The sequence below is a fragment of the Trachypithecus francoisi genome, unplaced genomic scaffold (assembly GCF_009764315.1).
Source record: "Trachypithecus francoisi isolate TF-2019V2 unplaced genomic scaffold, Tfra_2.0 Lachesis_group10, whole genome shotgun sequence".
Classification (NCBI taxonomy): Eukaryota; Metazoa; Chordata; class Mammalia; order Primates; family Cercopithecidae; genus Trachypithecus; species Trachypithecus francoisi.
In genome coordinates, this window is record NW_022681455.1 from 84,258,189 (window position 1) to 84,268,923 (window position 10,735).

The 10,735-nt window shown below is 48.8% G+C and overlaps 1 protein-coding gene across 1 annotated transcript; it reads left to right on the top strand.

Annotated features, from left to right (window-relative positions):
- Positions 1-9,073: 9,073 nt before the first annotated feature.
- LOC117087695 (NADH dehydrogenase [ubiquinone] 1 alpha subcomplex subunit 3-like) lies at positions 9,074-9,431 on the top strand. Its single transcript, XM_033218221.1, has one exon. It carries the CDS (start codon positions 9,170-9,172, stop codon positions 9,389-9,391), a length of 222 nt encoding a protein of 73 aa, XP_033074112.1. The 5' UTR covers positions 9,074-9,169; the 3' UTR covers positions 9,392-9,431.
- Positions 9,432-10,735: the final 1,304 nt, after the last annotated feature.

A 10,735-nucleotide genomic window follows, 5' to 3' on the forward strand; every position in this document is an offset into this window, starting at 1 on the left:
TTTTAGTAGAGATGGGGTTTCACCATGTTGGCCAGGCTGGTCTCACACTTCTGACCTCAGGTGATCCGCCTGCCTCAGCCCGCCAAAGTGTTGGGATTACAGGCGTGAGCCACTGCGCCCGGCTTCCTTTTTAATTTTGTAGGCAAAACTTTCCAAAATAATTTCTTATGAAGTTTCCACTAAAGAAAGAAAACAATTACTAAATTCTGTGGTTTCTAAACAGCTAATAGATAGGAGCCTTAGGGCAAAGTTCTTACTTTCCTTCTTTCTTATTTCACCATGCAAGCTGGTGCTGAGGGCAAAATTCTTATTTATTTACTTATTTATTTATACATACTTTAAGTTCTGGGGTACATGTGCAGAACGTGCAGGTTTTTTGTTGTTTTGTTGTTGTTGTTTTTTTGAGACAGAGTCTCGCTCTGTCGCCCAAACTGGAGTATAGTGGCCAGATCTCAGCTCACTGCAAGCTCCGCCTTTGGGGTTCACACCATTCTCCTGCCTCAGCCTCCTGAGTAGCCGGGACTATAGGCGCCCGCCACCTCGCCCGGCTAGTTTTTTTTTTTTGTGCAGGTTTGTTACATAGGTATACACGTGCCCTGGTGGTTTGCTGCACGCATCAACATTAGTTATTTCTCCTAATGCTATCCCTCCCCAAAATTCTTTTTTTTTTTTTTTTTTTTTTTTGAGACGGAGTCTCGCTCTGTCGCCCAGGCTGGAGTGCAGTGGCCCTATCTCAGCTCACTGCAAGCTCCGCCTTTGGGGTTCACGCCATTCTTCTGCCTCAGCCTCCAGAGTGGCTGGGACTACAGGCGCCCGCCACCTCACCCGGCCAGTTTTTTGTATTTTTTAGTAGAGATGGGGTTTCACCATGTTGGCCAGGCTGGTCTCACACTTCTGACCTCAGGTGATCCGCCTGCCTCAGCCCGCCAAAGTGTTGGGATTACAGGCGTGAGCCACTGCGCCCGGCTTCCTTTTTAATTTTGTAGGCAAAACTTTCCAAAATAATTTCTTATGAAGTTTCCACTAAAGAAAGAAAACAATTACTAAATTCTGTGGTTTCTAAACAGCTAATAGATAGGAGCCTTAGGGCAAAGTTCTTACTTTCCTTCTTTCTTATTTCACCATGCAAGCTGGTGCTGAGGGCAAAATTCTTATTTATTTACTTATTTATTATACATACTTTAAGTTCTGGGGTACATGTGCAGAACGTGCAGGTTTTTGTTGTTTTGTTGTTGTTGTTTTTTTGAGACAGAGTCTCGCTCTGTCGCCCAAACTGGAGTATAGTGGCCAGATCTCAGCTCACTGCAAGCTCCGCCTTGGGGTTCACGCCATTCTCCTGCCTCAGCCTCCTGAGTAGCCGGGACTATAGGCGCCCGCCACCTCGCCCGGCTAGTTTTTTTTTTTTGTGCAGGTTTGTTACATAGGTATACACGTGCCCTGGTGGTTTGCTGCACGCATCAACATTAGTTATTTCTCCTAATGCTATCCCTCCCCAAAATTCTTTTTTTTTTTTTTTTTTTTTTTTGAGACGGAGTCTCGCTCTGTCGCCCAGGCTGGAGTGCAGTGGCCCTATCTCAGCTCACTGCAAGCTCCGCCTTTGGGGTTCACGCCATTCTTCTGCCTCAGCCTCCAGAGTGGCTGGGACTACAGGCGCCCGCCACCTCACCCGGCCAGTTTTTTTGTATTTTTTAGTAGAGACGGGGTTTCACCGTGTTCGCCAGGATGATCTCGATCTCCTGACCTCGTGATCCGCCCGTCTCAGCCTCCCAAAGTGCTGGGATTACAGGCTTGAGCCACCGCGTCCGGCCTTTTTTTTTTTTTTTTTTTTTGAGACAAGGTCTCTCTGTGTTGCCAAGGCTGGAGTGCAGTGGCACGATTTTGTATTTTTTGTAGAGACAGCATCTCATGATGTTGCCCATGCTGGTCTCAAACTCCTGGCCTCAAGTGCTGAGATTACAGGTGTGAGCCACCTCACCTGGTCACAATATTCTTTCACACACACACACACGCACGCACACACAACAATAAACACAACAGGAAAACTGCTTAGTTGGAAACAAATATCGACATTGGAAATTCCAAGAGATGTCCTTTTAGGGGTGTGTGTGTGCGTGTGTGTGTGTGTGTGTGTGCATTCTTGGTGTGTGTAGCCTGGGCAGAATCATCTTGGCGACCCACCCACCAGACTTTGAAGACTTAGTATGAAAAAAAAAAAAAAGGCTGGGCATGGTGGCTCACACCTGTAATCCCAGTACTCTGGGAGGCAGAGGCAGGTAGATTGCTTGAGTCCAGGAGCTCCAGACCAGCCTGCGCAGCATAGCAAAACCCTGTCTCTACTAAAAATACAAAAAATTAGCCAGGCATGGTGATGTGCACCTGTAATCCCAGCTTCTTGGGAGGCTGAGGTGGGAGGATGGTTTGAGCCCCGGAGTTCAAGGCTGCAGTGAGCCATGATCCCCACCACTGTACTCCAGCCTGGGTGACAGAGTGAGAACCTGTCTCGAAAAAAAAAAAAAAAATGATTCCAGTAAGGTGACCTCTAAGGGGACAGGGCTCTTGAAGGCCTTTGTGGGCCAGAAGAGTTCCTTCCTGGTGGACTGCAGCAAAGCCAGCTCCAACATGCTGCTGCTCCGGGTCCATGGGCCCACCACCCCCTACGAGGAGGTCTCCATGAAGCATGTAGGCAACCAGCAATACAACGTCACATACATCGTCAAGGAGAGGGGCGATTACGTGCTGGCTGTGAAGTGGGGGGAGGAACACATCCCTGGCAGCCCTTTTCATGTCACAGTGCCTTAAAACAGTTTTCTCAAAACAAACAAACAAACAAAAAAAATGTAGCTCCTAGAAAATTTAAAATTACGGCCGGGCGCAGTGGCTCACACCTGTAATCCCAGCACTTTGGGAGGCTGAGGCGGGCGGATGACTAGGTCAGCAGTTCGAAACCAGCCTGGCCAACATCGTGAAATCCCATCTTTACTAAAAATACAAAATTAGCCGGGCATGGTGGCAGAGGCCTGTAGTCCTAGCTACTCGGGAAACTGAGGTAGAATAATCGCTTGAACCCGGGAGGCAGAGGTTGCAGTGAGCCAGGACTGCACCATTACACTCTAGCCTGAGCAACAAGAGTGAAACTCCATCTTAAAAAAACAAAACAAAAAAAAATTAAAAAATATGTGTACGCCGGGTGTGGTGGCTCATGCCTGTAATCCCAGCACTTTGGGAGGTCGAGATGGACAGATTGCCTGAGCTTGGAAGTTTGAAACCAGCCTGGGCAACATGGCGAAACCTCATCTCTACTAAAAATACAAAAAATTAGCCGGGTGTGGTGGTGGGTACCTGTAATCCCAGCTACTCAGGAGGCTGAGGCAGGAGAATTGCTTGAACCGGGAGATGGAGGTTGCAGTGAGCCGACATCATGTCATTGCTCTCCAGCCTGGCGACAGAGTAAGACTCTGTCTAAAAAAAAATAAGGCAAGGCTAGGTGGCTCACGACTGTAATCCCAGCACTTTGGGAGGCCGAGGCAGGCGTATCACGAGGTCAGGAGATCGAGACCATCCTGGCTAACACAGTGAAACCCCATCTCTACTAAAAATACAAAAAATTAGCTGGGTGTGGTGGCGGGCATCTGTAGTCCCAGCGACTCAGGAGGCTGAGGCAGAAGAATGGCGTGAACCCGGGAGGCGGAGCTTGCAGTGAGCTGAGATCGTGCCACTGCACTCCAGCCTGGGCAACAAAGAGAGACTCCGTCTCGAAAAAAAATAAAATAAAATAAAAAATAAATATGTGTAATTTTTTTTTTTTTCAAGACGGAGTCTGACTCTGTCACCCAGGCTAGAGTGCAGTGGCGTGATCTCGGCTCACTGCAACCTCCACCTCCCGTGTTCAAGTGATGTCCTGCCTCAGCCTCTTGAGTAGCTGGGATTACAGGCACCCACCACCACACCTGGCTAATTTTTGTATTTTTAGTAGAGACGGGGTTTCACCATGTTGGCCAGGCTAGTCTTGAACTCCTGACCTCGTTATCTGCCTGCCTCAGCCTCCCAAAGTGCTGGGATTACAGGCGTGAGCCACATGCCTGGCCAAATATGTGTAATTTTTGTTTTAGCTGTCCCACAGAGAAAGTCAGAACTCTTCTCAGTAGTTTTACATGTATCTTCCTGGAAATATTTGCAAATTAATCTGAAAAAAAGTATACATACATATTTGGCATGTTAGGGTTTAAATCTCCTTGCAGGGTCAAACATAAACAAGTTTCTTTCTTTCTTTTTTTTCCTTTGAAACAGAGTCTCTGTCTCCCAGGCTGAAGTGTGGTGGCGCAATCACGACTCACTGCAGCCTTGAACTCCTGGGCTCAAATGATCCTGCCTCTTCAGCCTCCCCAGTAGCTGGGACTACAGGCATGTACCACTATGCCCAGCTAATTTTTTTATTTTTTATTTTTTTGAGACGGAGTTTGAGTCTTATTGCCCAGGATAGAGTGCAATGGCGCGATCTCAGCTCACTCCAACGTCTGTCTCCCGGGTTCAAGCGATCCTCTTGCCTCAGCTGCCCAAGTAGCTGGGATTATGGGCATGGGCCACCATGCCTGGTTAATTTTGTATTTTTTTAGTAGAGACAGGGTTTCTCCATGTTGGTCAGGCTGGTCTCCAACTCCTGACCTCAGGTGATCCTCCCGCCTTGGCCTTCCAAAGTGTTGGGATTACAGGGGTAGACCACTGTGCCCGGCCTAATTTTTTAAAGTTTTTGTAGAGACTGGGTCTGGCTATGTTTCCCAGGCTGATCTTGAACTCCTGGGCTCAAGTGATCCTCCAACGCTGGCCTCCCAGAGTGCTGGGATTACAGGTGTGAGCCACTGAGCTTAGCTTGAAGCATAAAGAAGTTTCTTCGTTCTTTTGCATATTTGTCCTGAAGCCCCTGTACTGATACTCTCTCTCACTCTTCTCCCTTCTCCTATTTAGAGCTAGAAAATCTGTAGCACTGAGTCCTTGAAAAAGGCAAACGATATGGAATTGTTAACAGATACTTTTACGTTACACCTTTTTTTTTTTGTTTTGAGACAGAATTTCACTCTTGTTGCCAGGCTGGAGTGCAATGGCACGATCTCGCCTCACTGCAACTTCCGCCTGCTGGGTTCAAGCGATTCTCCTGACTCAGCCTCCCGAGTAGCTGGGATTACAGGCCCCTGCCACCATGCACAGCTAACTTTTTGTATTTTTAGTAGAGACAGGATTTTACCATGTTGGCCAGGCTGGTCTCAAACTGCTGACCTCAGGTGATCCACCTGCCTCGGCCTCCCAAAGTGCTGGGAATACAGTGTGAGCCACCACGCCCAGCCTAAGTTACACTTTTGTTTTGTTTGTTTGTTTGAGACAGTGCCTGTTGCCTAGGCTGGAATGCAGTGGTACCATCTTGGTTCACTGCAACCTCTGCCTCCTGGGTTCAAGTGATTCTCCCACCTCAGCCTCCTGAGTAGCTGGGACTACAGGCACGTGCCACCACGCCTGGCTTATTTTTGTATTTTTAGTAGAGACAAGATTTCACCATGTTGATCAGGCTGGTCTCGAACTCCTGACCTCAGGTGATGCACCTGCCTCAGCCTCCCAAAGCGCTGGAATTACAGGCGTGAGCCACGGTGCCCCGCACACTTTTGTTTTTGTCCTTGAGAAACAGAGTTTTCTTCTGTGGCCCAGGCTGGAGTACAGTGGTTCAATCATAGCTCACTACAGCCTTGACCTCCTGGGCTCAAGCAATATCCCCCACCATCTCAGCCTCCCAAAGCCCTGGGATGACAGGTGTCAGCCACTGTGCCTGACCACACTATGTTTTTGCAAACCAGGTACCAGGATGCTCAATTTGTTTCCCTGGGACTTTAACCTGTTTGGAGATGGACCTGGCACAACAATGGTCAATTTCCCATTTGTTGCTGTGACTATTGCATACCTTGCCCCAGGCCCTTTTCCTGCCTCCAGGGGGACTTTCTGCAGTTTTCCCTCAGACCCAGCACTGTGTTGCTCTTTTCTAGCTGGTCCAAGCAGGTCTTTTCTTAGCATAGGCCAATTATCTGCCCAGCATTTACTTTCCCAGGCTGTTTACCATGACAACCTCTCCTAGAGACACAAAATCTGAGTGGGCCCCATGCAGACAGGGGCACTTCCTGTCCTGGGCACTGCCCAAGAAGATAATAAAGCAATTATTTCTCGCTTGAAGCAGTACATCTTGAGGGACGAGTGAGAGAGAAAAGGTCATTTATTCATGCCTACTATGTTCTAGGCCCAGTTAAGGGTAATTTGCAGATGGAAATGTCATTTAATATTCCCAGAAGTTGCTTTTTTTTTTGAGACAGTTCTTGCTCTGTTCTCCAGGCTGGAGTGCATTGGTGCAATCTCCAGTTGTTGCAACCTCTGCCTCTGGGGCTCAAGAGATCCTCCTACCTCAGCCTCCCGAGTAGCTGGGACCACAGGCGTGCACCACCAAGCCTGGCGAATTTTTGTATTTTTTGTAGAGACTTGGTTTCGCCATGTTCAAGATCAACCTGGGGTCTTGAACTGCTGGACTCAAGAAATCCACATGCTTTTGCTTCCCAAATTGCTGTGATTAAGAGGTGTGAGCAACCCCACGCCTGTTGTTTTGAGTGATGTGAAATAGCAGGTTGTCTCATACCTCAGGGCCTCTGCTTAGGAGTGTGACCATTTCGTCCTGCATGGAATTCTCTGTCCAGAGTTGAAATGGGGTGGAGAAAAATTCAGCTCCTGCTCTCCTTCCCAAGCCTTGGGCCCTGGGGGGCAGGGTAGGGGGTGGGTTTCTGCCTGGAGTAACGGATGCCTTTTCCTAATTTGCACAAAGATGTGCAGCAGGTTAGAGGTGGGGCCTGGGTCTGGCCCGAGCTGCACTCTCACCATCCCTCCACACTGCTCCCCAGGTCAGAGTGCTCCTGAGGGGAGGGCCTTGCCTGCTCTTCCTCCCTTGCCCTTCTATAGGGACCTAGGTAGGGCAGTGGCATACATCTGTGGTCCCAGCACTTTGGGAGGCTGAGGCGGGAGGACTGCTTGAGGCCAGGAGTTCGATGTTACAGTGAGCTATGATTGCACCACTGCACTCAAGAAGCCTGGGCAACAGAGCAAGATCCTGTCTCTAAAATATAAATACATACATACAAGAACCCAGCTAAAGTGCCTGGCCAGGACGGGCTCTGGGTCAAGCTTACTCTCTTCTGTTTGTGCAGTTTTTGTACTGAGAAATGCTTCATTCGTTCAGTTGAAATGTCAACTCCTCGCTGGGCACAGCTGCGCATGCCTGTAATACCAGCACTTTGGGAGGGTGGGGCAGGAGGATTGCTTGAGCCCAGGAGTTTGAGACCAGCCTGGGCAATGTGATGAGACCCCGTCTCTACAAAAAACAAAAATTACTGGGGCATGGTGGTGTGAGCTGCTGGGGAGGCTGAGGTGGGATGATCTTCTGAACCCAAGAGATTGAGGCTGCGGTGAGCAGAGATTGTGCCACTGTACTCCAGCCTGGGTGACAGGGTGAGACCCTATCTCAAAAAAAAAAAAAAAAAAGTCAACTCCTCAGTGAAGGCTGACCCAGCCTACTCACTGTAAAACTAATCACTCTTCCCCTGTGACTGGTCTTACCCTGTATAGTACTCTCCTCACCTACTATGCTGTGGTGCTTTGTAGGAGTCAGTTTGCTTTTAAATTGGTCATTATAGGCACATGATGAAAAATTAAAATATAAAAGGATCTAGAAAAAGTGAATTTCCTTCAATCCTTGATCCCAAGTTCCCCAGATTCCTTCCTCAGAAATAGGCTAGGAATTGTTGTTCTTCTTCCAGAGATATTTTATGCATAAGTAAACATACATAATTATCCCTAACTGTCCTCCTTCTCTTTATTTTATTTTATTTTTTTTTTGCTACAGGGTCTCACTCTGTTCAGGCTGAAGTACAGTGGGGCAGTCATAGGTCACTGCAGCCTTGACCTTTTGGGTAGTAACCCCCACCCCACCCCCGACTCAGCCTCCCAAGTAGCTGGGACCACAGTCACATACCACCAAACCCAGCGAATTTTTAATTTTTTTGTAGAGATAGGGTCTCACTATGTTATTAAGTGATCCTCCTGCCTCAGCCTCCCAAAGTGCTGGCATTACAGGAATGAGCCACTGCCTGGCCCTCTTTCTTTTTTAGAAACCCAAATAGAGGCCGGGCACGGTGGCTCACACCTTTTATCCCAGCACTTTGGGAGGCTGAGGCAGGCAGATCATGAGGTCAGGAGATTGAGACCATCCTGGCTAACACGGTGAAACCCCATCTTTACAGGCCGGGCACGGTGGTTCACGCCTGTAATCCCAGCACTTTGGGAGGCCGAGGTGGGCAGATCATGAGGTCAGAAGATCGAGACCATCCTGGCTAACACGGTGAAACCCCATCCTGGCTAACACGGTGAAACCCCATCCTGGCTAACACGGTGAAACCCTGTCTCTACTAAAAATACAAAAAACTAGCCGGGCCTGGTGGTGGGCGCCTGTAGTCCCAGCTACTCCAGAGGCTGAGGCAGGAGAATGGCGTGAACCCGGGAGGCGGAGCTTGCAGTGAGGCAAGACAGCACCACTGCACTCCAGCCTGGGCGACAGATCGAGACTCTGTCTCAAAAAAAAAAAAAAAAAAAATTAGAAGCTGGGGCTGGTGGTGCAGGCCTGTAGGCCCAGATGCTGGTGAGGCCAAATTTGGAGGATTGCTTGAACCCAGGAATTTGAGGCTGCAGTGAGCTTTGATTGCGCCACTGCACTCCAGCCTGGGCGACAGATTGAGATCCTATCTCAAAAAAAAAGAAAAAAAGAAAAAAGAGGCCAGGCGTGATGGCTCACGCCTGTAATCCCAGCACTTTGGGAGGCCTAGGCAGGCAGATCACGAGGTCAGGAGTTCGAGAGCAGCCTGGCCAACATGGTGAAACCCCATTTCTACTAAACATACAAAAATTAGCTGGGTGTGGTGGCACGCGCCTATAATCCCAGCTACTCAGGAGCCTGAGGCAGGGGAATTGCTTGAACCTGTGAGGCAGAGGTTGCAGTGAGCCGAGATCACGCTACTGCACTCCAGCCTGGGTGACAGAGCAAGATTCAATCTCAAAAAAAAAAAAAAAGGCCACTGTCGCCACCACCAAGACCAAGATGGCCACGAGACTCAGCATTTTCCTCAAGATTTCCTGGGCCAGGGAGCCAGTGCTGGTCGGGTCCTTCATCATCTGGAGCCTCGCTGTAATTCTACCCCCACTTAGCCCCTACACCAAGTACTCCACCATGATCAATGAGGCAATGCCCTACGTGCCCGACGTGCCCAGCCACCCCCAGGACCCCCAAGGCCCCAGTTTGGAGTGGTTGAAGAAATTGTGAGCACCTCCACTGACAGAGGAGGACCCTCCCATGGCTCCCACTAAAAACATGAAAACCAACCTCTCCCCACCCAAAAAAAAAAAAGAAAGAGAAAGAAAAATTGCATTAAATATCTGATCTAGGCCAGGCACAGTGGCTCAGGCCTGTAACTGTAACTCTAGCACTTTGGGAGGCCGAGGCAGGAAGATTGCTTGAGGCCATGGGTTCAAGACAAAACTGGCCAACAAAATGAGACCTCGTCTTTAAAAAACAAATTCTGGGGCCAGGCGTGGTGGCTCACGCCTGTAACAGCACTTTGGGAGGCCGAGGCGGGTGGATCACGAGGTCAGGTGTTTGAGACCAGCCTGGCCAACATAGTGAAATCCCATCTCTACTAAAAAAAAATACAAAAAATTAGCCAGGCGTGGTGGCGGGTGCCTGTAATCCCAGCTACTTGGGACGCTGAGGCAGGAGAATCGCTTGAACCTGGGAGGCGGAGGTTGTGGTGAGCCGAGATCACGCCATTGCACTCCAGCCCAGGCAACAGTGCAAGACTCCGTCTCAAAAAAATATATATAAATACAAATAAATAAATAAATAAATATAAATTCCTGGCACGGTGCACACGCCTGTAATCCCAGCACTTTGGGAGTCCGAGGCGGGTGGATCACGAGGTCAGGAGTTCAAGACCAGCCTGGCCAAGACGGTGAAATCCTGTCTCTACTAAAAACACAAAAAATTAGCCAGGTGTAATGGCGGGCGCCTGTAATCCCAGCTACTCAGGAGGCTGAGGCAGCGAATTGCTTGAACTCGGGAGGTGGAGGTTGCAGTGAGCCGAGATCGTGCCACTGCACTCCAGCCTGGGTGACAGAGTAAGACTCCATCTCAAAAAAAAAAAAAAATTAAATAAGTAAATTAAAAGTAACTAACTAAATATCTGGATATCTGAGCCGGGTGCGGTGGCTCATGCCTCTAATCCCAGCACTGTGGGAGGCCAAGGCAGGCAGATCATGAGGTCAGGAGTTAGAGACCAGCCTGGCCAACATAGGGAAACCTTGTCTCTACTAAAAAAATTAGCCGGTGTGGTGGTGCACATCTGTAATCTCAGTTACCCAGGAGGCTGAGGCAGGAGAATCGCTGGAACCTGGGAAGTAGAGGTTGCAGTAAGCCGAGATTGTACCACTGCTCTCCAGCCTAGGTGACAGAGTGAGACTCTGTCTCAAAAAAAAAAAAAAAATCAATATCTGATATACATGTTTGTTTGTTTGTTTATTTATTTATTTATTTATTTATTTTTGAGACGGAGTCTCGCTCTATCGCCGGGGCTGGAGTGCAGTGGCCAGATCTCAGCTCACTGCAAGCTCT

Bases quoted from the DNA above. Each gene is read 5' to 3' on its own strand.
- LOC117087695 (XM_033218221.1), top strand. From the start codon at position 9,170: ATGGCCACGAGACTCAGCATTTTCCTCAAGATTTCCTGGGCCAGGGAG.